The 27,437-nt window shown below is 40.3% G+C and overlaps 1 protein-coding gene across 1 annotated transcript in view; it reads right to left on the bottom strand.

Moving 5' to 3' along the window:
• Positions 1 to 27,437, bottom strand: part of Unc79 (unc-79 homolog, NALCN channel complex subunit) — a 245,998-nt gene that overhangs the window by 183,792 nt on the left and 34,769 nt on the right. The window contains 4 exon segments of the mRNA XM_052738842.1: positions 408 to 500; positions 10,299 to 10,469; positions 13,540 to 13,844; positions 20,738 to 20,858. Of these exon segments, the coding sequence (XP_052594802.1) occupies positions 408 to 500; positions 10,299 to 10,469; positions 13,540 to 13,844; positions 20,738 to 20,858 (690 nt within the window).

Here is a 27,437-nt window from a genome sequence, read left to right as displayed (position 1 = left end):
TTTTTTGAGACAGAGTTTCACTGTGTTGTGTAGCCCAGGCTATCCTGAATCTCACTGTGTAGACAAGGCTGGCCTCGAACTCACAGAGATCTACCTGCCTCTGCTTCCCAAGGGCTGAGATTAAAGGCATGTGCCACCACCACCTAGCTCTATATTTTTAATTAAACTTCTTCTATACAGTCATCGATTTCCAGGCATCTAAAACTTCATCATCAAACATTCTAAAACATTCCCTAGCAAACCAGATCACTACTACTAACTATAGATAAGTTTATTTTAACTCCGAAGTCCGCCTTTAACACATCAATTGTCTCTTCTGCCAGAAGAAGCTCCCACATAAAAGATTCTATCTTGTCTGCTAGATGTCGCAGTTTGGGAGCTGCTCAAGCTGCCAGGTTCCTGCTTACCTGGATTAGATGTGTACTGCATTGCAATCATTAGCATGGCGGATGCAGAGAGGTTCACATGGGCTGGGACGCTTTCTCTCCTGGAGGAACCCACTGAAAACAAAATTTTCTGATTAGATACAAATTAATTTCTAGATATGAGCACATACTTGCTACCTTACATAGAACCATGAAAGAGCTTCACGAGAAAGTTCCAACTGAGCTGGGAGGACTGTTGACTTTTCTTTCCTCCTTTTTTAAGATGGTGTCTCATGTACCCCCGGCTAGCCTTAAACTTTTTATAGTCAAGATGACCTTTAATTCCTGAGCGTCCTGCCTCCACCTCTCAGAGCTGGGGTACAGGCATGCACCTCTACACCCGGTTTATGGAATGCTGGTGATCAAACCCAGGGCTTTGTGCTTGTGAGGGAAGCACTCTACAAACTCAGGCACTTCTCCATCCCCAAAGCCAATCGAAATTCACAGAAATAAAACCACAGCACTGTTCCTTGCATACAAACGCTACCATCGTGTGCCACTGTAAAAAACATCTAGAGCACAGCCACACGGAGGAGGTACAAAACCAGAATATAATGGCTTTGTCAGAGCTGATCTCTATTCCCAAGATGTTCGTATCTATAAAAGAAAGGAAGGAAGCAGAACCTTCTGCGGGACCAAATATGAAGGGTACATAAACATGTTAGCGGTTAACCTCACAAGAAAGTAGAAGATTTCAAAACCAACTAGGACATATTAACACTTGGAGAGGTAGGCAAATAAGACTCACATAACATATAACTTCTTGTTTAGTTGTACATACAAATGTTAAGTCACATATCATGAAAATTATCACATTGGTTTTTAAACAGTTTTCAGGGACTACACAGCTGGATTCCAACCTTCCATAGAACCCCATCACTGTCTCTATTACCACAGGAAATCACTTGCCGTTTCCAATCTACCCTCACATTGATCTGATTGTTTAGAACAAAGCGCTCCTTTGAATCTGAATAACTGTGAATCACGTTTCTCCTTTGGCAACAAATGTCCAATTGCAATGCAAGTAGGCGCCTTCAGCATTCACCTAATGACTGTATAGTCGTGATATCCACTTGCACACTGATTTAAACGCATCTTTAAGTGGCGTGTTCATGATGACTGACATCAAACTATATAAAAATTGTGTCTATTTAATGGAAAATACTAGGTAACTCCATAAGTATTCAAAACTACCTCTGATGAAAGTTATTTGGTATAACATGTTTTCAGCCAAAGGGTATTTTTATGCCAGCAATAAGGGAGAGGACCCCCACAAAAGGAAGACTTTTATTAAGATTTAAATACAAAATCAATTCCTTTTTCCGTAAAGATAATGGAAGAAGTAGGAGAAACCTCTTATAAACACACTTATATACCAAGCTGTCCAACAGGAAAAAAAAAAAAACAGCATACAGAAGGTAAAGACTCACCAAGTCAACACTGTTTTGTACATACTAAAGACCACTGATGCAGACAATCGAAAGCAGATAACCTCAGACGCTGCTTTATTTTATATTGTGTATATATATATATACAGTGTATGGGGAGCACGTCTCATTTACATCTAAAAAGAACAAACCAGTGCAACAAGGCTCTCAGTAAACAAGGCTCTCGGTAAACAAACACTGAAGCACTAGAAAGGAGTTGCCATGCAGCAAAGACAGGAAGTTTAACAGGATTCTATTTTGTTTCCACGTCAAGAACTTCTGATGCTATAAGGGGCAGTGGTCTTTGCAACAGGTTGAGAGACACAAACCAACATAACAGGTCCCTAACTGAATTCCACTAGCCGGAGTATGCGTTTATTAATCACCCATGGCTGTGTATGGAATTCACAGGCCTGGTGGTGTTCAGGGACATAGTCTGTGTGACTCTACACTATAAACAAATGCTGATCAGGAGACAAGGTTGATCCAGAGAGCAGCACACTGCCCTGGGGGGGGGGGGGGTGAGGAGGACTAATCAAATGGGATAAACTGAGGAAGAAAGAATTTGAACCACATGCTGAAGAACAAGACCCACTGCTTGCCATCTTCAGCCTTTTCAAATTCAGCTTCTTAGGGTCCACACCTGGAGATCCTAGCTCAGTCAGTGTGGAAAATTGGAAACCCTCTGTTAAATTAATAAGCACATGGCTGGCTCTCGTGCAAATCGGCCTTGGATATGCCTTTGAGAAATACTATTAGAGAGATGAGAGGTAAGCAAGGGGACGCCTAGTCCAGTTCCCAGGGCTGGGAAGAGTGAGCACATATACAATATTCCTGTGCCCTTTGTTGAAGAAGAAAAGAAAGGAATGCCTACTCCAGCATACTCAACATCAGGACTCTCTCTCTCTCTCTCTCTCTCTCTCTCTCTCTCTCTCTCTCTCTCTCTCCTCTCTTCTCCCCCACCCCCGCCCCGCCACATGTATATTCTTTTGGTGACAAGTATTTTCACCTTTATTTAAATTTAACTCAAACTTTTTAATAATAAGCATTTTTCAACAATGAAAATGGTCAGAGAGGCTGAGAACCATTATGCCCAGAGGCCTTTAAAAATGGGAGAGATGCCCAACTGTCTCGGATGATTTAAGTGAAGTCTGTTTGGAGATCTGCCCAGATGGCTCAGCGACCTTTGGATGTCCCTGTTACCTCTGCAAATCTATGTTGTCCCTCAAGTATGGCCAACCATAAAGCCAAAGAGTTCCCCTAGGACACAAGCCCCAGGAAATTGGCTCCAATACTTATATAAACAGACGGTATCTTGCAATTTCAAAGCCTTCTACAAGACCGAATAAAATCACCATGGCTGTAATTTAATAAGCATGCACAAGCACACATCATTTACTGAATCTTGTTTAAAAGGCATGATGTAAACAGATACGCAGCTCGATCCCGTGAGAGCACAAAAAAACAAAACCACATACAATTAAAGGGAAGAGACTATTGTGCTCAGGAAATATAATTAAAAGTTTCCAGGCCTTCCCCTTACTCCCCCAATAGCATCAGAACAAAACTTACCATCATGCCTTCCTCCCGTGAACATGTGCCTGCATATGACAATTCCTAATGTGCTAGATGTGCAGTTCTTAACATGATTCTTACCTTTCGGAGTAAGCAGATGACAGAAGCCATTTTATAAGTGAGAGATGAACTAGCTGCAGGAAGGCACCAGCCTAATTACTGGGACAGTGACAGTCCAAGACAAGTACATTCATAGCTAATGCACCAATCATTTGGTCACACACTACTTTTTCATAGAACTGCACCAGGAATTATTCTGGGCCCTTGCTTACAGCAGTAAGGAAGATCGTTGCCAGAGCTGGGTTATGCAATGTGGTGGCCATTAGCTGTGGGTGGCCGTGTCTATTAGTTAAGATTAAATAAAATTTAAAATTACATTCCTCAGCCTCACTAGACACATCATATGTGCTTAGTAACCCTAGGTGGTAGTGACTACAGCATGAGGCGGCATAGAATTTTATTTCTGTTTCCATTATCAGAGAAAGTTCCATGGACAGTGCTGTTCTACAGAAAAGGGCAGGCATTGGCCATTGGAAAAGCATGAATCTGGGCAAAGGAACAAAGATACGATGGAAGGTTCTGTATTATATTAGAAGGGAAGGCAGCTCAAAATGTGTGGTCCTTAGAGTGTCCAGGAGACTGGCTCAGGGGATAAAAGCGCTGGCTGCAATAGGCCTGACCAGCCAAACTCCATCCCCAGAACCCGCATGAGAAGCTGGATGCCATAGCAGGCATCTGAAGCCCTGGAACTCTGAGATAGGAGGCAGAGACTAGAGAACCCACCAGTAATCTTGGGCCACCTAGCCTGGAGTACACAGAGCTGCAGCAGAAACACCAAAGGACATCTTGCCTCAACACAGTACAGAAAACTGACTCCCAAATGTTGGCCTCTGTATCTCTCTCTGTTTCTCTCTCTCTGCCTTCTCTGTCTCTTTATCTGTGTGTGTCTCTCTCTGTGTCTGTCTCTTTCTCTGTGTGTCTCTGTCTTTCTCCTGCATACATACACACACACACACATTTTTTTAAAAGATGTGGTACTTGAACTGAGACCTGAAGGAAACACATTATGAGACCATTTAGACAGGCTCTGAGACAAGGGAAACTGTATAAGCACAAAAGCCTTTGTAATGTCGCAGAAAGGCTGATGCAGACATGCAGAGTAGTCCCATGAAGAAGCAGTGATGACAGTAGTGAGGCTGGCCACAGCCAGAGCACAGAGAATCATGTGAGCCAAGTAAGGTCATTGAATTTGGTTGTTAAGAGTGACAAGAAGCTAGATGGTTTGGAATAGGGATGTAACATAATCTAATCCACGTTTGGAAGGCAGCTCTGGGTTTGGGGTAAAGAACAGGCAGCAGGAAGCCTAACCAAGGAAGTAGAGAGACCAGACCTGAAGCTATTGGTCTGATCCGAATGACCACCATAAGGTATAGTCTAAGATAAGATAGGTTGAAATAAACCCCATTGCTGTGGGATGTCTTTCTGTATGCTGTGAATATGTGTTGCTCACATTGGCTAATAAATAAAGCTGCATTGGCCTATGGCAGGGCAGGATGGAGCCAGGTGGGAAAATCCAAGAGAGAGAGGGAGAAAAGAAAGGCAGAGGGAAGGGGACACCAGCCCGCCATCAATGGAGCAACACGTAATGGGACACAGGTAAAGCTGTGGAACACATAGATGCATGGCGATACATAGGTCAGTAGAAATGGGTTGAGTTAAGTTATAAGAACTAGCTAGCAAGAAGCTTGAGCCATAGGCCATCCAGTTAGTAATTAATATTAAACCTCTGAGTGATTATTTTATAAGCAGCTGTGGGACCGCGGGTGAGAGAAATTCGTCTGGACCACGGGCCAGGAGGGACCAGAGAAACTTCTAGCTACACTCTATTAGCCTTATAGCCTTCTAAATGATAAAGATAAGGAAGTCAACTAGGGTGAAGAAACTCCTAGTACATGTGATAGAGCCACTTCCTACAGTTGGTCAGATAGCATTATCTGGCTAGAGAAGTGGCCTCTCCTTTGCAGGCTTTGGGCTTGTACAGGCAGAGATGGCTGTGCTCCATTAGGGAAGGTTTCTGTTAGATAGAGTCATGACTTCAGAAGGCATCAGCTAAACTAAAAGACAATACCAGGATCACATGACTCTAAAGTCTATGCCACATTAAAATCCTTGCTGGTTTGGTTAATGAAGCAAGATGTCCGACTTCACAAGTACTACGAGTGCAAAACCTGCTGTGGTTTTATGTGAACTATCACATAAGTGACAGATTAAGGCAGGGAAGGTCCGCCTCTCCTGGATGGCCCTTTGCCTCAGCAGTGTGTTTAAGAGGGAAAATCTTCAGAACAACATAAACAATCTCAGTAGAGAAGTGTCAGGATCCATTGCAATGTGATTTAATTAATATGTCTATGATTTGCCTGTGCATTTGCTCCATTATGTATTTGCACATCATTGAATGTTCAAATTCCAGTCCCATATGGCCTTCATCTCGCAGTCTTCACAACAAAGACAGAATGTAGAGAGAGCAAGTTATAATTAATGACAATCCTGTATCTAAGAAAATAAAAGTTGAGTGAGGGAGAGAGAATTGTGAAAAGCCAAAGGACTATAGTTCTGCCCCCAATGAATCCTGGTACCAAACATTATTCACAGTTCAATAATAAAGCTTTTACAGCAACACCAACCTTGTGAATACAATCATTAGCAAATAAGTGGACTATGCATGATAATGGTTATTCAAATATCATCAAGGGCTTGTCTTGTATTATTTTTTTCTGTGTAAGTTTAGTCTTCATAAGACCATAGAACTCTACCACGTGTTCCATGTGGTAGCCAAAACAAAACAATAAAAACCAAAGCCTAGAACCAGGTATTCAGTGAAGTCATATGGTTGTTTTTAAGTCAACACTAAGATTTGCACGAGCTTTGCTTTTTCCTAACAGTCAGTGACTGAGAAAATCTAAGGTAGTGAAGACACTAGATTAGACAGAACAGTCCAGGATGCTGCAACTCTTCAGCATTGTTTCTTTCTTCAAAATAAGACAGCCTACATTAATGGATACTTATTTAAATTACATTAATGGATGCTCATTTAAATTATATCAAACTATCATCTTCCAAAGATCCATATTTCAATTTGGACAACAAATCACAAATCCTTCATTAGGAAAAGACAGGTTTCCATGGTGATGTGCAAATGATTTGTTTTTTCAGTTCTTAGTAACTTTTAATATACTTTCATAAACAACATAGATTCCACATATATGGAACAAAGAGAGCTACATTTTATTCATGGAAGGAGTTACTATGAAAAACATGTCAAGGGTAATTTTTATAATAAATTGGTAAGTTATTTAAAAGTAAAAGCATAAACGATTAGTGTGGTAACGAGGATGGCATAAGCGGTATTATGCTACACATCCAATGCTTGGTTTGAAGAATTGGATCCACTTCAAAGCTCAAGACTGCATCATCTAAGTAATACAGACAATATGATCAGCACTTATATAATCAGCAATTATATAATCATTAGTGACACTCATTTAAAAACTGAAAAAAAAAATCCATGCTTTACATTGACTATAAGAATACCACACCAAAGAGAGATTTTTTTTTAACATCTTCCTGTCAATTTTGTTTTGTGTTGTTTGTTGTTTGCATCAGGGTCTCACTGGCCTTAGACTTGTAGTGATCCTCCTGCTTCAGCCTCCCAAGTGCTAGCAGTACAAACTTGCACCTTCAATGCCCCTGTAGGTCCTTCTGGCAAAGACCATCAAGCATTTAGAAAATGCAACATCTTTTATTCTAACATCTTTGTACTGAAATAAAAACATCCTGGACCCAGTTAAATGCCCCTGTCCTGTTTCAGTTTGAAGCTCTAGATACTGTAACAGCTACCAAAAATAGAAACAGTGTGGATAAAATAATAAAGACCTACATCCTCACCCAGTCCATTTTAGCACAAATCTGAAAGTCTATCCCTTCTGTCTTTAGGTCTATGTAAAAGAAACAACTCAATAATCTAACAGCCAGAATGCAGACTCCCACTACAACTCATTTCAAAGATGACAAAGTTCAGCTACTATTGAACTACCAGGAGGGTGCTGTGAAGCCAAGTCCAAACTAACAGACTAAAACCAGAGTGACCGAATAAACATATGAGCCAGGTCTACAAATGGGGTAGACAAATGCATATGCCAATTATATAAAATAACATTGATGTTATTCAACCTAGCATTATTAAGCCAGAAATAACCAGGGATACCCAACTTGTTTTCTGAACATGCCCCCCCTTCTAAAGCTGAAAAAAAAAAACTGTCTCAGAAACATGAAGTAACTTGCTCATACCTTCAAGTGAATATCGAGTCATTCCGCTAATAAACACTGAAATTCACACAAATTTTTTTAGATTTGTATCACTCATTTTTAGTACTCAGTTGCTTCAGATATTTGTGTAAAGCAAGGATTTTAACATGACAAGGTTTATGTCTGGGAATCTCTATTTCTAATTAAGGAAGAATTAGTCACCAGCTCTGAAAAAAAACAAACAAACAAACACACGAGCTGACAGTACCTGATCAATCTTCAGTGCATTAGTGCATTAATGCAATCTTCACTGCATTAATGTCTCCCCACAAATTACTAACTTATTCCTAAGGACTAGGGACACAGTAAGCTAGATTATTGTCAGGAAGACACAGTCTCGCCGTTAGTCTTTTTTTTTTTAAAGATGCCTGTTCATTTGCTTAACAGTCAACATTATTTATTTAAAAATAAGATCACAAAATTCTAAGACTATATCCACAAGGGAGCACTGGTTCCTGAGATCGCACAGGTGAGACAGAGTGAAATGAAATATTCTACAACTTGGAATGACATCATCAGTCTGCTCATTTTTCCCTGTTGCTAAATAATTAGGATATTTTAGCAAATATTTGATACTTAAATATTTGCTAAATATTATTTTAGCAATGCTAAATATTTAGCAATACTAAATATTTTTAATTATTAGCAAAGAGTCAGACTCTTTGCTAAAAAGACATGAAAATTACAGTTCTATACCTAAATTAAACTCAACTATAAGAAAAGCCACTATAGTCCAAAAGGTATACGTGTTTGCTAGTTGTTGACACACACCTTAATAAGGGCTTAAGTACATAACTTAATGTGGCTAGCACTGATATTATGAGTTAGACATAACCAATAGAGCTACTTTTATTTTTAAAAAAATCAAGAGAAGGGAAGCAGATAGGACAGTGCACACCTATAATCCCAGTATTCAAGAGGCTGAGGCAGGAGGGTAGCCATAAGTGACATAATAATGGACCAACCAGGGTACATAGGAAAACCCTATTTTGAGAGAGAGAGAGAGAGAGAGAGAGAGAGAGAGAGAGAGAGAGAGAGAGAGAGAGAGAGAGAGAAGTGAGTAAGACCTACTGCACAGCAGGGTCCGTGGTGGCACTCTACCAATGTCCCAGGCTAATTATGCCAATCCTTGACACCTCAAGATACAGCCACAATGACTACTTGTGAGGCAGCTAAGGTTACTTTTCACAAAGGAGCTGTGATTGTTTGCGAGGAAGCTATGATTACTATTTGACAGATAAAAATCAAAGATTTAAGGCACCTGCCTAAGTTCACACAGCCAGCCAGTGGCAGCGCTCAGATTTGCCTCTTGATCTGGTTGAATTCTAAAGCCGTAATTTTTTCAGATTATTCCCTGAAACACTTCTAAAGAACACTTTAGAGACTGTGATCACAGAAGCTACAATTCAGCATTGTCTTCTTTTTGCTTTCATGTCTGAGAAGGCTGCAGAATTATGTGGATAAAAGTGGAAAAGAAGTCAGGTATGGTGGCACACACCCATAATTCCAGCCCCTGGGAGTCCGAGACAGCAGATCAAGAATTCAAAGACATTCTTGACTACCTAACCAATCACGTTCCAGGTCAACCTAGAGTAATGAAGCCCTGTCTCCAAAAATGTTAATAAATAAACAAACAAGACTGGACCCAGGCTTGCGACTATATCTTGCACAGGAGTCATGGGCGTTGGCTTTTTTTCAAAGCATCTCATAAATTTTGACTCATTTTGTCATTAAAATATTGAGCAGGCCGGGCGGTGGTGGCGCACGCCTTTAATCCCAGCACTCGGGAGGCAGAGCCAGGCGGATCTCTGTGAGTTCGAGGCCAGCCTGGTCTACAAAGTGAGTTCCAGGAAAGGCGCAAAGCTACACAGAGAAACCCTGTCTCGAAAAAGATATATATATATATATATATATATATATATATATATATATATATATATTGAGCAGGAAAGCTGATCTGGTCATCAGCATCGAATTAGATTTCAACCAAGTGAACTGAGCTACACAAAACTCCACAGCCACCCGAGATAGAGTCTACCTTTCCCCACTCTCAGCTACCCTCTCCATGCCCCCCCCCCCCAAATGCCTTCACATGCAGAAGAGAGCAGTCTCCACACCAGGTGACAATCTGACCAGGTGACAATCTGTCCACCTTCTTTTCTAATGTGGAAAAAGACACTGTAATTCATAAAGCAGGAAACAGAATGCTTTGATATTCTATTTCTATTTCTATCATACTATCAAACATTCTGTTTCCATCATACTCTTCCTATTCCATGGAGGCAAACTGAGTGAATAACACGATGACTCTAAGGTATAATCGTCTTTCACATCATTGACTTCCCATGTAATGTAAATGCTGAAACAACACAATTTAATCACAGCAGGTGTACATATCAAGTGATTCCATTACAGTCCTGAAAGTTAGGCACCTACAACAGTAAACACAGTTTCCATTTGTATAATATATAAAGATTATTTTAGGATTAGGTGAGATTGAACTTACATATGGCCATTGGTAGAAAAGATGTGCTAAGGTATTCAATAATATCCTTGTGAAGAAATGGAGGAAAGGTAGCTAGCGTGGAGATCATCGTGTAGGGCAAAGTGCTCAGAACATCATCATTGAGAAAGGGTAGCAAACATGTGGTTGTATAAAATATTGACTGTCCAAGATCTACAAAACAAAATTAAGTAGTCAGCCTCTGAAGATGGTGCCATTAAAAAAACATGCTAGTCTTATATTTTCAGTTTTAATAAGCTAGTTTAAATTATAAAAGTAGCTATTGCTCCCTTCCTACTAAGAATTCAGAAAAACACTGCTTAGTAGAATGTGGGATACACACAGCAGTTAGTTGGTGAATATATTAAGAAATAAATCTGTTCCATGAGTTTCTCATCAGTGTATCAGTCATCTATAAGCTTCACTATTCAGATGACCCTTGATCCCATTAATCTAAGCGCTTTTCAAGGGAAAAGTGAATTCTGACATCCCTCCTTTTTTCTTTTCTTTTTTTTTTTTTAAGCTCCATGGCATTTCATAAAGATAACTGAAATACAGTGATGTGCCCACTAGGATTTTAAGAGAAGTCTAGGGCAATATTAGAAATTAAAACCTGGCCATTTCTGCTATACCAACCAAGCCACATTGGTACTACACCTGAAGTCTCAAGCAGCACAAGGTAGTCTGCAACCTCCAGACTTGGTGTGCTTTGAAAAAAAGGAAGCTATGAGCTGGCATTGCACAACTCTGTGCATTTAGTTGTTAACTGCCAGGAAAGATGGCCTTCCTCAAAATAATTTCTCAAGGCTTTAAAATGCAGATAATAACAATACCTACCTGGCTTCATAGGAGTTTAGATGAAATAAATACAAAGAACTCAGCATAGCATAGCATGTACTCCAAAAAACAATAGCTATTACTTATTGCCATTAATATTACTATCATTGTTACCTGCATGAAAAGTAAAAATAGAGGACCTTCAAAACAAACCACGACTATTTAGCTTTAGAATGTATGAAGAATAAATCCATTACATTCAGTGTACATTGTGATATTTCTGAACCTCTCAAAATATAGGCCATCAGCCAAGGCTTGGCATGAAGATGGATCACTTCTGTATTTATTAAGATATCGAAGTCTCAGACTCTGGTCTGCTTTGGCCCTGATTCATCTTCCAGAATCACGTGTATTCCTCAAATTATTTCTAATAGTCATGAGCATTAACAATACCATATCAAATGGCCTGTCAACAGACAATGTAGTCAACATGCAACCTGGGGGGCCAAGGTCCATCGCCTTTGAGCTCAGACCAACAAGTGGAAAATTCACAGGTGTTTTGTGGGAAATCCATGAGGCTGTGCATAAAATACCTCAGCTATGTTCACTGAGCTTTTTTTTAGTCTTAGGCTAAAAAGCTTGATTACAGATTAACAGCACTGAAAGTGCCTGTAAGTCCACCTGGGGTATTTTCTACCCAAGGAAACTGAGATCTGGAGAGAGTAGTGTCTGCCAAATCACAGTTCAGCCATAGTTGAATTACTCCTGCTCATTCCTATAGGCCACCTGGACCCGGAATGAGGACAGAGCCTCTAGCCATGGAGCACTCAATTATTCTCTATCTCAGTTCACAGAAGAGGCTTCACAAGAAGCTCGCTCAAAACATCGGCTGCCAGGACCACTCCTCAGTAATTCTGGCTGAAAAAGTGCACGTTCCAAGTTCCCCTATGATAGCTCAGGCTGTGCAGAGAGCCCTGAGAGAAATGTGCTGCCTGGTCTCTCTAAACCATTCACTGGAACACTGGTGAGCTCTATTCTAGCTTCTAAGCCATATTATGCAGAAGAAGAACACAATAAATAAATATCAAGATAAGGTCACAAGGCAAGCATAGCATGAGAGCAAAAACATAAACCATCAATACTAAAATTGTCAAGATTCACATGTTATGTGGATTTCCATTTACCAAGTTAAATACCACAATCAAGAAATCTTAAAAATAAAGGGCATCTACTCTGGCCCAGGAGACCTCCACAGGAACATGTGAGTCCACTTAGGACTGGGTACCACAGAGCACAGGCACAAATGAGTCTCCGCAAGTGTCACTTGAGGCCTGCAAGCTCCCACAGTCTGCCTTTCCAGTTTGTCTCATCTAGGTTCTGAGCTGGGAGAGGATTGCACTACGAGAGGCTTGGTCAGTTCAAGACAGCAAAGGAGTTCAAGATAAGCAACTTTACAGACTTCTACACTTTTATCTTCACTACACTACAGCATCGTCAACACAAGAAAAGCAAATGCAGTAATAGGCATTTCATCACTTTATGAAAGGAAACTATTTTTTAACATTTTAATTACAAACACTTCATACTAAATCAGCCATTAAACATTCTTTTAGGACAGACAGCCATATTAAAATATAAAATAATCCCCACCACCCACATGTTTCCAAAGCTCGCTTTTCCATACAATGAAACTTCGGTTATCACACTTCCAGGGACCAAATGGCAAATGTTTTAATGACAGCTCAGGTTTCTAAAGTGCATTTAAGGAACAAACTTCTATGCCCCACACAGTTTTCAATTTTAAATTTCCTCCAAGTCCATATTGGATAGCTAAACGAACATCACTGCACTCTATTTGAAAGAACAGAGTGGGCAGCCAATGGGAAGACACAGTCGGATTGGGCCATGAGAGAAAGCATGCTCACCAGCTTCCACTCTAGACATCGCCATCACACCATGGGCTGTCATTCTTGCCCCAGCATTTTGCAGTAAATGCTGGAAGAGTTCTTAGGCATTTATTTTACCAGGAAAAATGAGTCCTGGAGAGAAACTTGGATTTGCCCCCAAAACTCCCAGAACAGTCAAGGATTAGAGCCTGCTCTTCAAAAGCAGCCTCTTATGTTTTCTGGGGCAAGCAAGGTTTTAAACTCAACTTCTCAAACGTGGCTTTAACAAGAGTCCCCATAATACACTGATCAGGGAAGGGAGCTGCTTGCTCTATCCCCCTGTCTCCAGTCCATCATCTCCTTCTTCCAAACCCTTGAATAACAACCCTGGGCACCAAGACAGTGTGAAACAACTGGGTGGGAACCACCATTATTAAGTTTCATTGTCAGAAGGCTTCAAACACACAAAACCCTTCAAGAGATTTACAACAGTAACAACATTCTTTAAGCCTGCTGCTCAGCATCGTAAATATTCATAAGCACACATGGACATTTCCAAAGACTTCAATAAAAATGCTCACCGTGTTGGCCATGCTGTAGTAAAGGAACTAGATCCAGGAGAGTCACCAAAGTCACGTAGAGGCCTTGGTAGTCCAAAGAAGGGTAGTCTGACAACTGAGCATCACGACTTTGCGGGCCGCGTTCTGAAGGAGCATCTCGCAGGACGCTGTAAAGGAGGGAGCGAGTAACAGTAGGGTTGATGGAACTGACCTGCGGTCTTAGAGATGGGGTGAGTGGGAATGGCACAGGAAAAAGACACATGGTCATGGGCACTGTCAAATTGGAGGCATCTTGGTTTTCCTTCTTCCCTGTGCGGGACAAAATGCTGTTGGGGGGACAAAGAAAAAAAAGAGACAACAAAGACACAAAGAACAGCACATTACATTGAAATGACACTCTAAAACAAATAATAAAACACCAGATACATCCCACATAAGATGCAATCGCCACCGCAGCACAGTCGACAGATCTGGTGCTGGTCGCACAGCCGTGTGCTCAGAGATATCAACAACACAGGTGGACTTTGTGGAAGTTGCATTGCATCTCATGTGTTATCTGGTTTATAAGGAGCAAAAATATAAAAATGCATGTTTCAGTGCCAAACCCATGTTTTACAGTTTGTCAATTTGGTGAAGGAGAGGTTTCCTAGGAGGAACGCTGCCTTGACTTTATCTGTGAGGGCTCTCATTCCTAATTATAAGGAGCTTTCAAAGCAACATAGTCAGCAATACTATCTCATCATGTAAATAGAAACTTGCAAAATATAGGTATGGCACTTGCAGAAACATGTTTTAGCAAAGAATAAACATGTGCGTTTATTAAGAAAGTCTTAAAAATCACATGTTTATTGCATCAAAATAATGTCTATATGTATATTATGATACTGTTTCATGACATTCTGTCAGTATCATTTGAGATAATGAAGTTTAAACAGGCATATGAACTTAGAAATAATACATATTTCTAAAGTGTTAACTAAACTACATTGGAAAAGCTATAAAATAATATGTAGTAAATGGCCCATAGCGTGTCAGTGAACTAATGATAATGGGTGTGTGTGTGCATGTGCACGTGTGCGTGTGTATGTGTGTTTTAATTTGGCATGTTGGGGAGGCAAGTTTTATTTTATGAATACAAACAGTGTTTTATTAAATAGTTACCTTGAAAACTCTAAAAACTAAGCAAGCATCATCTATTGTAAAACTGTACAGCATACAATGAGATCTCATATGCTATTGCTGTTACTTACTGTATTATTCAACAAAACTCACTAAAAACTAGAGAAAAGATAATTTAGAAAGTTAAAAAAGTTTAAAGGGAATAAAAGTAGTCTCTAAAAATAGTTTTACTTTTAGTCTCCATTTAAAATTATAAAACTTTTAGTAAAAGTTATCAAGCAGAAAAGTTGTTGGTTTAAAAGTCAAAGAAATTGCTTCTTAGCCAAACGTTTAGGTTTTTAAAATTAGATTATGCTATTTATCAGTAGGTTACCATATGCGTTATAACATCTATAGCACTTAAGTGCTTTTCTATAGTATGCTTATTTGTTAGCCAAACTAGACAACAGTGTCTACATGCTTCATTTCATAAAAATGACCCTGTTTTATACTTACTCCATGTGCAGCCAGCATTACTAAATTCTCAGCTTAAATGTGTGACAGCCACAGTGTCACAGTGATGTGAGGAACTGGTTAGTGTCGCCATGCTTGTTATGTCAAGTTGACATTGATTTGTTTTATCTACTCTTAGCGCAGAAATATGTTACAATGTAAAAAAAAAAATGACTACATGCTTTTTCTTTTCTATGTGCCTAATTTACCTCGATTTCCTCTGTCTTCTGTTACCCAATGTCCAGGGAAAAACAATTGATAATAAAGATAATTTCAGAATAGTTATGTAATACTTCTTAGCAATAAAGAACTTAGGAGTTGCTGTATTGTTTTTGTTAAAGGGGATTTAATTTACCTTTTTTAGTGTGTGTCTATTGGGCTTTGTAACCTTAAACTGCGCAATGGGATAACAGCATTCCATCTCTCACCATCTGCCTACGTCTATTATAGAGAACATATATTTTTGCATCAGACTTTAGAGTTTCCCACAAAACTAAATTACTCCTCAGATTACCATCTTTCCATGTTGTATTATTGATAAGTTCAGTCACCAACAATTTGTTTTAGTCCTATAGGAGTCTATCCCCCTGAAGTCCCTTTAGAATCACAAAATGGATATGTTGATATATTTTCCCAAATTTCAGCATAAGCTGGCTAGCTGCCAGCACCTTCTCAAGAAGAACAACACTGTCCCTTAGTCAATTAAAAAAAATAGCTGAATATCATAAATGCATGATATTTAAAGTATCCTTTAATTCTGAACAACCACCTCCTTGGTGGGGGAAATAAAACACTTTATTGACTACACGTTGCTGTTGTTCCAAAGCTGGGTAGACTGCAACAGCACTAGTGAATCAACTTTGGAAGCTACTTCTGTGATATTTTTCCCTCCTGCGCATATGTGATTCTCAGGTGATAGCAATCACAGTATCCTACATTCAGGGAGGGAAGAATGTCAGCATTGAAACAGTAAAACTTTCTTTCTCTGCCTTTAGATTTAGCAAGTAGGTGAAGTTGAGAAAAAAAATGGCGAAAATGAGTTATCCATGAAACCAGTTTTAAATTGCCATTCATGTCTCAATGTAAGGAAATGTGTTCATTTGTGGAAACTTAAGAAGGGCTCATGAATCAATGTACAATGCATTGTGATTTTATGATGTTTTGTGAAGTTTATTCAGAGAAAAAAATTACTTATTTCCCCAACCAAACTGTTTAACTTGGGAATGACCAACAACTTCCACATCCATCTGAAATTCTTTCCCAAAGGTCTATGTACAGATTCAATCAAAAAGAATATTAAGAATGCCCTGTCAGAAGAGTCAGACATTGCAGCCAACTTTTCACCTCTCCCTTCCCTCTGGAGACCCTCTGTGTGAGCCCTGGCTTCCACTGTCAAGGAGAGAGAAGACCCTGTGGGGTGGGCGAGGAGATTGAGTTTCCTGAGGTCTTCCTTGCACAGAAAGTTAGTCTATTGAATCAACTTTCTACACGATTAAGAATTTTGACATTTGCACAGCATCTACACACTAAACAAACTGACTGTGCTATGCTACGCTTTAAAACTATCCTGCGGACTTCAGATTGTATGTGTGTGTGTCTGTGTGTGTGTGCATGTGTGTGTCTCTGTGTGTGTATATATGTGTGCATGTCTCTGTGTGTCTCTGTGTGTGTCTGCTGTGTGTATATATGTGTGTGTCTGTATGTGTGCCTGTGTGTGTCTGTGTGTGTATATGTGTGTCTGTGTGTGTCTGTGTGTCTATTTGTGTGTGTGTGTCTCTGTGTGTGTCTATATCTGTATGCATTTGTATGTGTGTGTCTATGTGTGTCTGTGTATGTCTGTCTGTATGTGTGTGTCTGCATATGTGTATCTCTGTGTGTGTCTGTCTGTGTATGTATGTATGTTCTGTATGTGTGTCTGTGTGTCTGTATGTGTGTGTCCTTAGAAATTCCTGTTCTTTTAAGAATATTGGGCTGAGACTAGAATCTCTATTTAAAACTTATTTACATTTTCTAACAAGTTGGTAGTAAATGTAAAGATTTATATTCTAGCAGCTCCAAGAACACCAAAAGAGAGGCACAGAGAAAGATTTCCAACAGCAAGTCTGAAACAGGAAGGAAACTAGGAACCGATAAACATCAGTCACCAGGTGAAGGCAGATCCTTAAAGACCTCAGATGATGGAAACGTGACCACAACATGCCTCTAGTATGAAGTGAACAAACACTGAGCACTTGGGGGTTAACTAGACCATCTCCGTTGCCACCCCTAATGCTAAGAGGCAAAGAAGCACAACAACCTCTGAAGGAAAGTCTGTTAAACTGTCCCTGCCAGACATGGGACCTAAAGTAAAATGATCACAACTCAGCATGAATTTACAATCCCACCCCAGACCGCCAGTCACTGCTTGATGCAGGAAAGGCTTCTGAAAGCTCCTGCCCTGGCTGAAATTCGACAAAAGTCAATTCAACAAGCCTTTGTAGATCCCTCGTTATAGGAAAAAAGCTGCTCTGGGGCACAAGGGCTGGATATGACCAAAGACTTCTCAAGCTAGAACGGAGAGAATCTCAGATGACTATCTTCTGAAGATGTTACATAACTGTTATAACAGCTGTGGTAACATGTCTTCTCTCTCTTCCTGTGGACCAAAGTGACTGACAGTCAACATCTGGGCTAACCTCAGCCTGGCCATACAAAGCTTTCCTGAATTCAGTGAGGCTACATGAATACCTAGACCCAGACAACTAGCATTCTAACCATGTAATCCTAATGCAAGTAAAGGCACTTGAATGTTGCAAAATGGTGCCACACAATCCTGCCCCATGTCTCATTCCTCTTGCCTCCAACTCACTAGTTTAGAGACTTTCAGACAGGAGCCACAGTGCCCAGCTCTTTCTTCCTATTTCTTTGCAAGAACCTGAGTTCTGGAAGCAGCAAGTAATTCTGGATGTAAAAATTATATAAATGCAAAGGGAACCACCTTGTTTGTGGTAGAGATATTTACTGGTAATAGTCAAAAAGCCAAAGACAAGCCAGGCAGTGGTGGCGCACGCCTTTAATCCCAGCACTCGGGAGGCAGAGCCAGGTGGATCTCTGTGAGTTCGAGGCCAGCCTGGGCTACCAAGTGAGTTCCAGGAAAGGCACAAAGCTACACAGAGAAACCCTGTCTCAAAAAAAACAGAAAAAAAAAAAAGGCCGAAGACAGTCCATCTCGTGTGGCTTAAACTTTCTACTAGCTTTTTAAGAGGAAGGAATGTAAATATGATTGGAATGTATGCAGCTGCCAACTGCAAAGGGGCTTCTAACATAGTCCAATATAGAGAACAAAAGTTAAAAGTTTTGTATTTCCAGTTTTTTGAATGGAAAAAAAGCTTCAGTAGGCACAGAGAAGATAGAAAATTCATATGGTTCAGACCAAATAGTTTACTTGTAAATATTCCTATTCAAGTCCGATCCATGATACATTATATTCCTCCACGTTCTTTCTATACCTGTATGTCCACATATACTATGATTACTATGCAGGTATGCACAGAGTCTGTCAGCCCTGCTCTGATCCACTACCTGCAGCTCCCTTCTGAGTGGAAGGTGGAACTGAGACATCTGTGAACTGCAGTACCATCCCCATCACCTCCATACAGCTCAGTTTAACCAAAGTTCTGAGCGGATGCCAAATCTCTACACTAAACTCCCTTTCTTCCCTTGATTTCACAGACAGCCCAAACTACCCTATGGCTTTGTATCAGATGCTAGCATTCCCAAATGCAAAATCAAGTTTTTATTAAAAAGAGGTATCCCTGTTGTGTGACAATAACTAGAGGGCAGCACCATGGCACGGGTGTCACAGTGTGTGTTGTGGATTTAGATCACCAATGACCTAATGGCTCCAAAATTACTAGATACGTAACATTGAGCAACATATTGAACCACTCTGTGACTTAGTTTCATCATCTGTGAAATGTGTACAGTAGGACTCTTATCTAACTACAAGGGGTTAAAGGAAATGTCACACTTAAAGAGCTTAGAGCAGACTTGATGTAAAGAAATATAGCTATCATAATATAATGTTGCTGTGGTGACTATAGCTATTGCCACTGTCACCATTAATAGCCATTGATATTGACACCCCTTTAAAGCAGACTATGCTCAGTTACACAGATCTTCCCCTAACAGCCACTAGAATAGACTACCTGAATGCCAGTTTCACCATGAAGATGCTGTTACCCCTGACCTCATTGTAATGATCAAAACAGAACCCTCATGCCTTGCAGACACCACTCAAAACAGCATCATAAATTTCTTAACTTACTGGCACAATTGCAAAGCCCTGAGTGGCACGCTCTGAAGCCAACAAAGGTGTTGCCATTTCTTCACAAGTGGAATCTACAATGTTTCCTACCACAAAAGCGTCCCTCACTTTGGGTTCCAATATGGGAAAGAGTTTCCCTTGGGGGTCCCCAGTCTCAAAGGTAAAGGATAATTTAAAAGAATGGATGCCTCGGTTCACATGTTCACCTGATTATTACTGTGAAAACCTGGCTAACTATTCTATGCCCTTCGAAAAGGGGAAATGGCCTGCTCCAGGGTCCTAAACCAACTGTGTAAGCCTAACAGACATCATGAACCTGATAAACAGAATTCCTAGTGCTCTCCACACTAGTACAGAGATACTAAGGATTCTAAAGATGAGACAATATCCAGAGAAGAAGCATGTTAGACAGCAATGCAGAAGACAGTGACTAGCTGTGTGCAGGATGTTCCTCTCTGTAAATGGCCAGCCTGCCTGCACACAAGTGTCAGACCACTGGAAACTCCAGGGCCACTACAGTCACTCCGAAGTACGTCCTCCCCATACCTGATTTAAGGAACTCTTGCTATTGTCTAAAGAACAGAAATGGTGGTGAGTCTAGAGACAGATTCAAAGAGGGGTTGTGGCAATGAGGAGACCAAGTGTTGGGGTGTAATGGTGAGTGAAATATTCTGAATTCTTCAACTCTATTTGTCAAAGACAGCTACAACTGCTGGAAAATGATCGTCTTTGCTTGTTTGTATTAGTGGCGAGTGTAGAGGGGAATGCCTCCTCAAGTCTCTGCCCTGTGGTAAAAACAATGTAAAAGGAGCACCTGAGCTGTTACTCTCTTGTCCTCATGGAACTTAATACCAGTTGTGACACATTCCATCGAAGCAGCCACTATTACTGCAGTAATCTGAGAACCAGGACGTACTAGCAACAAGGCTAACTTGCCATGTAACTCTCAATTTTCTTTAGACTCTAAGTGCTCCCTGCTCTCAATTTTAGAGACTCCAATCTCACTTTCCTAATCTTGAGCTATTCATGTCAAACACACAACTTTTTTTTTTAAATCATTTGTAGATTTCCCAAAAGAACACTCAACTGGGGAAGCAGGCCACAACCAGGCTGCCCATGTTTCCAAGGAAGCTAAGGGCTGATCTGTTAGACACACCCAGAGGGTGGGAGTCCAGACTCTTCTGACAGAACACTAGAAAACTAAGGCCTTTCAAGACTTTTAGTTCAGTGTGAAATTAGGTCCCAATAAATTCAGCGGTACTACCTAATAGTTCTCTCGAAGTCAGGGAATTGAAGGCTTACCTTAATAAGGTTTGGGAAAAGTACTTCAGGGTGTTTGCGATATCTGTTCCTGATGGTACGGGATAAATGTTGTGGAGAACTCGATTATGATAGTCCTGCAAGTACCGGATCTTGGAAGCAACTAGATAAAAGCAAAAAGAAAAAAAAGAAGAAGAAAAAGAAGAACCTTCTTGTAATATGTATCAAACATACAGAAAATAATTACATACGAGAATTCAATTCATATTTTTAAAAACACATATAAATTTTTACTGAAACTCCATGATAGAAACACTAATACAAAACACTTGATGTCTTATAACTGCATTCAACAATTAATATTATTTTTACCTATCTGGATTAATAACCCTACACAAACTGTCTATTTTCTTTAGGATCACTAAGGAAAGCATTATTCTAATTGCTTTCTAATTATCTCCATATTAGCTTCCTGTTATCAATAATACTAAGTATAAGTCTCTGTAGAGTTATAGTTAATATGAAGGAAGAAAATTCAAAACTCTAAAATTCCCTGAAAAAAAAAAAATGTGTCCATTGTATAATGGCATCAATTAAAATCGGGGTTTTCTTTAACTCAGTAAGTGATGATGCAAGTGTGTTTAATGAATGCTTAACTGTATGAATATGTTAAGTATATTTACTGGGTATCAAGAATACAATGATTGCGTGGTGATAAAAACACAAACAATAAAGATCACATTTTTCTTCTAAAGAATTGTGTAAATTAGGAACCACCCTAATAGCTTTCTGAGATTGGCTTCCCAGTCTTAAGACAGGAGGGACTAAACACATGTAGTTACCCTCCTACACCTACCTGGAGTCACCAGCATTGTCCACATTCCTGACCTGACCTTTGACCTGGCTGTAGTGAATGGCCCAGTTCTAGTCATTCCTCTTTGCAAATCCCAAGGAGCCATGGTGATCAACGTCTCTCTGGTCTCCTCTTCCACAGAGTTCTCAATACTGTCCGTTTGTCCTTTCAATCTTTAAGGGTACCCAGGGAGCCTTTTAGGCGGTATGGCTCACTGTCAGCAGTTAGCAGAAGACATAGGAAGTCCCGGAGAAGCAAGGCTTTGCTGTTCCCAACAGCCAATGGGAATATGCTCCTGGATGGATCTAACTGAAACGCTGGCTTAAGCAACTTAAAGAAAGTCAAAATGCTTTTGACAGGTGTGGGATGAAGAACCACAGAACAAGAACGTATCAGAACATGGAGAATCTTAGAGCCCTTTACCCATAACCACCTCATTTTAAAGATGGGAAAAAATGAGGCCCACGGGCAGATAGTGGTAGAACTCGGCTATCAATTAGTTCTCCTGACTCGTGATCCAGTGCTCTATTCACCATGACTCACTCGAGAACACAGTTCTGAGACTGAGCCAGCATGCACACAGTAAATGTTCGTTACACAACATCACAGCAATTGTCAGCAGTAGTTGGGCTAATCACTATTCTAAAGTCTACATGTTCCATTTATTGGACTTGCCTTTTCTCCTTTCTGCTTCTGGGCATTCTCCCAAAGAAATAAGTTTACATTGCAGATAGATGGCCTTGGGCTTCTACAACACATCATCTCCAAAGACAGCAATAACTTTAATACCTACTGTTTCATTTAACCCATGGTATTTGGTTATAAACAATTTTTCTGAGATTAAACTATAAATAGGTAATTCCTGAAAAATATATCAACTATATAATCAACAGAATTCATTTTCTTCCAAATGTCTTTGACCTGTCACTCATCATAATTTTTATAATGACATTACAAGAAACACTCACGTTAATGTATAGTTTTAAGTTCCAAATATCTGAGATACATGCCAGACCAACTTACACTTTCTTGTGTACTATCACAATGATGTTTTATTACTGTGACTTTTCTCAACTTTGAACACTCAGCAGGTCTATGTGGAGAATTTCAGGAATATCATTCCTCATTCTACTACCTAAAAAGGAAGTTGGTGATAGTACAGAGTTTGGACAACAAGCTGAAATGAGGAGAAAAGTCAAAGATCCCCCAACTCAATGACTTGCTCGTGATTCAAGAGTTTTAAAACCATCATTACACAATGATTGCAAGCATTCAAACATGTTTATGAGATGAATGGATTACTTTTTATAGTAACTTTCATTAAAATGCAGTAACAGCTCCTTTCAATGAGTTTCCAAACTTGCATGGGAAAGCAGACACTACTTTAGATCTTTGTACGGTTGACAGATTCTCGTAGTGTTATCTCTGTTTACTTACCTGTTTATTTTTCCACATCAAGGTGGGAATTTGTTGAGAAGCATCTTACTAATGTTTCCACCCCAATAATCTTAAAGATGCTGCCTAATACCAAGTGGGTACCCAACACAGTCAAAAGATATAAGTGAACAATGAGTTAATACTTTAATAACAGCTTTAGTACTTGGCTCTGTGTGAGTGTGTGTGTGTGTGTGTGTGTGTGTGTGTGTGTGTGTGTGTGTGTGTATGTGTGTGTGTGTGTGTGTGTGTGTGTGTATAACACATATATATATATATAGTACTTATGGATTCTTTATTCTTAGATCCCAGGCACCTAGTAAGTACTCAGAAAGTTACCTGTGACTGAGGTGGAAGAAAGGAAGAAAGAAAAGGGTCAAGAAGATTTCACGCACAATCATGAAGGACAGTTTAAAGAACAGGTTGGAAAATGCTCACACTGCTTTCTATATTGGGGAACCAACAAAATTTCAACCCTCATAGATTTAATTCTCTTCATTTCAACTACTTGAAAATAATCACAGGGCTGGAGAGATGGCTCAGCAATTAAGAGCGCTGGCTGTTCTTCCAGAGGACCCAGGTTTGATTCCCAGTACCCTCACAGCAGCTCACAACCATCTGTAACTCCAGTTCCAGGGGATCTGATGGCCTCTTCTGGCCTCCATAAGCATTAGGTACACACATGGTACACTTACACACATTTAGGCAAAACACCCATACATTTAGAAGAAGAAGATGAAGAGGAGAAGGAGGAGGAAAGAAAATAATCAACAAATAGTAACATGTAATTCTGCAGAAAATATGAGTAAAGCTCATTTGCACTTCAACCCTGTACACAGAAGATGATGTTTTGGCTGGCCCAGGAGCCCAGGAGGACCAAGCACCTCATCGAAGCACAGAAGTCTTACTCTTTACTCCACACATGTATCAAACTATTGCTGCAGACTCAGATAACTGGCAGACTGGATGCTTGCGATCATCTCCAGACATGACTGACCTTAGGACTACATATGTCTAGCAATCTCCCACTCTCTCCTATTCTAGTTACATCTTCAGAATGTTCTTGACTACCTCTCCTAGCTTTATACCGTGAGAAGTCATCTGTCATAAATTGCGTTCCCCAAAATTCATAATTGAAACCCTCACCTCAAAAAGTGAATATACCAAGAGATAAGGCCATTAAAAGAGGTGACCAAGTTCAAATGAAGCTGTTACAGCAATGTGCCTCCTAGTCCAATCTTCCTTGTGTCCTTGTAAGAAAAGATTAGGACATGCAAGAGACACCAGGAATGCAGGAGCACAGAGGAAAGGCTGAGTGAGGACAAGTGAGAAAGTGGCCATCTGCGAGGCAAGGAAAGAGGCCTCAGGAGAAACCAAATCTGCCAACACCTTGATCTTGAACTGGAAGTCTTCAGAACTGTGAGAAAATAAATGTCTGTTGTTTTAGCAGCTCCATCTGTGATGGTTTATGGAAGCTGGAGAAAACTAATACACCATCACACAGGAAAGTCTCTAAGTAAGAGAAAGAAAGGTATGAGCTCTGAATTAAGACCTCGGCTATCCCTCTCTATTAAAGGTCGAGTCTCTCATCTGTAAAATGGAGAGGCTTCCGTCAGTGAGCCTTTTTGCAGTCACTTAGCACAGTAACTAGCACACAGTCACTTGCAGTAGACAACAAAAGCCGACTTGTGTCTCTTTCCTCCTGCTACCAAACGCCACGTTCCACGACAGCCCACCATCCGCCAGCTGTCCCTCCAGCGTCGTTAATGTCTCCCTCTTTATTAAGTCTATTAAGTCACTCTCATTAACTAGGATCTCCTTTGTTGGAGGGAAACAAACAAACTAAATACCTTCCCCTAATCTTCCTACTCGGCTCCCTCCAGCTACTGGCTTCTGCCTTCAGAACTTAGATTATTAAGAGTTATAGATATAGTCTCCCCTCTACCTGTGTGTGTGTGTGTGTGTTTCTGTCTCCATGTGTCTCTGTCTCTGCCCTTCCCCCCCCCTTCTTAGTCTCTCTTCCTGCACTGAATCTGGCTTTTTGACAACTGTCTCCCTCTACAGCATCCTGACTACCACATCCAAAGACACTTCCCAGTCACCCATCTCATTACTATCCCTTCCAGCTCTTCCCAATAGTCAGTCCATTGCTCCCAGGTTTTGTTTAAACCCTCTTCCCTTGGTTTACCTAACACCATATTCTCTCGGGCTTCTACCTTTGAGAGATATCCCTCTTAGAGTGCTTTGTCACCCCAGGCTACTAGAATGTTGGAATTTATCAGGGCTCACACTGACTCCCTTTGTCTCTCTCAATATCCTCTCCCTGGGCAATCCCATCTTCCCATATGGCTGCCAGTACTACCCATGGGCCAGACATTCTGAAACACACATCTGCATTGCAGGTGCTTATGTCACTTGAGTAACAGACCTCATCTCAATTTTTTCACAGAGGAATCTCACATGGATCTCAGTAAACACATCCAATGCTAAATAACCCTCCCCCACCCACCCCCAAATAAAGCCTTGTACCATCTGTGCAATCTACCAAGTTCACACAAAGGATGAGCAACATCCTCATACTGTTTGCCTCTATCCTGATCCATTGCTATCTCCTAGAAACACAACCAACAAAATCCACCTCCTAAGCATCTTCTTTCTTCCCCATCGATGGCATGACTTGCCACCATCTCCAGATGGACTCAAAACACTCCCAGCTCACCTTCCAGATTCTCTCTTACCACACCCCACTTCTTTCTCCTTGGAGCAGCCTAAGAGGTCTTTTAAGATGCTTTGCATAATCCTCTGTGGCCTATTACCCTTTGAGTAAACTCCAAACTTCTTCCCACACTCTTCCAGCCTGATCTTGTACCCTACAGCCACACTAGTTGCTCTTGCTCAGTTTGCCATGCAACTCTATTTCTTTTTGCATGAAAACCTTTTATGTGCTCACGCTCTTCCTTCAGTTCTTGCCCCTCCACATTTTGTGTGACGAATGTCAACTCGGACCTCCTAGGTGGCTTTGCATGCCACTTGCTCATAGAGGACTTTGCCAACATCCTCATCTGAACTGATTCCTTGATCCATGCTCCCATTTTTCTCTAGATAATAGACTATTTCAGGGTTTTTCTCCCCATGGCAAACACAATTTGCAATTGTATATTTGTTCGAATAGCATTCACTGCCTCTTCCAAATGGACATGCTCCAAGCACCCTGTCACTTGCTCGACACTGCAGAGCCCCAGGCCCTGGCAAGAGCTGACTATGCTGAGTTCCAAGTAAAGAGTGAAATGAAGAGGTGGTCAGCAAGATGTTGGCTGTTCTCAGCCATTAAACTTTGTGTCCTTACACCCCCAAAGCCAACTACCAAAGCAAGAGGAAAATGAATGAAAGCCAAAACGGCTATGAGATGTTCATCACACACAGAAGGTACCAGTTTTCATTTGCACATACACTATCCAACCTCCACTCCCTGCTACTTTACTTCTTGGACACTTCACTACATCTTCAGAGACAGAACACAAAAGAAAAATTCAGCCACAGACATAAAAGTGATCCAACAAAACTAGGATCATATAACACACAGGTTTAAAATCTGCTCTTTAACCTTAAACAAGCTCCTATGTCACTGAATATGTTTAAAGTGATCCAATACTATTTTCAAATTTTTAATGATACAGGCTATCAAAAAAGTAAAAAACAAAAATCAGATAAGCACAATGAAGGATATAAAAATCATGTAAAGACTGAGGTTCAATCATACATTACATTTTAGTGTCTTAGCCTTCTTGAAAATTTTTTCTGCATAGCTAAACATCATATATACATAGACATATATCATTTCAGAATTCATTTTCCCTATCCATCGGAAGTAGATTTCTACATCATTTCAATTGCTCTCTAAGTAAATCATAATTTATTTCACCAGTCATCTATTGGTGTTTGTAAGGTTTGGGGTGGTTCCACTGTTTTGTGTAGTGCAATAAAGGAGCTGGAGATATGGCTCAGTGGATAAGAACCAATACTGCTCTTACAAAGGACCTGAGTTGCATTCCCTGCACCCACATCAGGCAGCTTGCCTCTAATTACAGGTCCAAGGCATATGATGCCCTCTTCTGGCCTCCTCAGGTACCTACACACACATGGCATACACATTTACACATAATTTTAAAATAAAATAAATCTCTAATGATGCAAAGAATGCTCCTTAATATCTGACCACATCTTTTTATTTCCTTAGAATAAATTTTCAGCGAGGAACTGCACAAATATGAAATTCTTCATGATGATTTGGGGAAGTCAGATGTGGTAGTGTGTACCTGTAATTCAGGCACTTGAGGGGTGCAAACAGTAGAATCAAGAGTTCAAGATCAGGGCTGGAATGATGTCTCAACAGTTAAGAGCACTGGCTACTCTTCCAGAGGACCCAGGTTCAATTCCCAGCCCCCACACAGCAGC

The sequence above is a fragment of the Peromyscus californicus genome, unplaced genomic scaffold (assembly GCF_007827085.1).
Source record: "Peromyscus californicus insignis strain IS unplaced genomic scaffold, ASM782708v3 Scaffold_15__1_contigs__length_86483966, whole genome shotgun sequence".
NCBI classification, from domain to species: domain Eukaryota; kingdom Metazoa; phylum Chordata; class Mammalia; order Rodentia; family Cricetidae; genus Peromyscus; species Peromyscus californicus.
The sequence above is the reverse complement of the archived record's forward strand: the minus strand, read 5'-3'. Positions and strand labels throughout refer to the sequence as shown.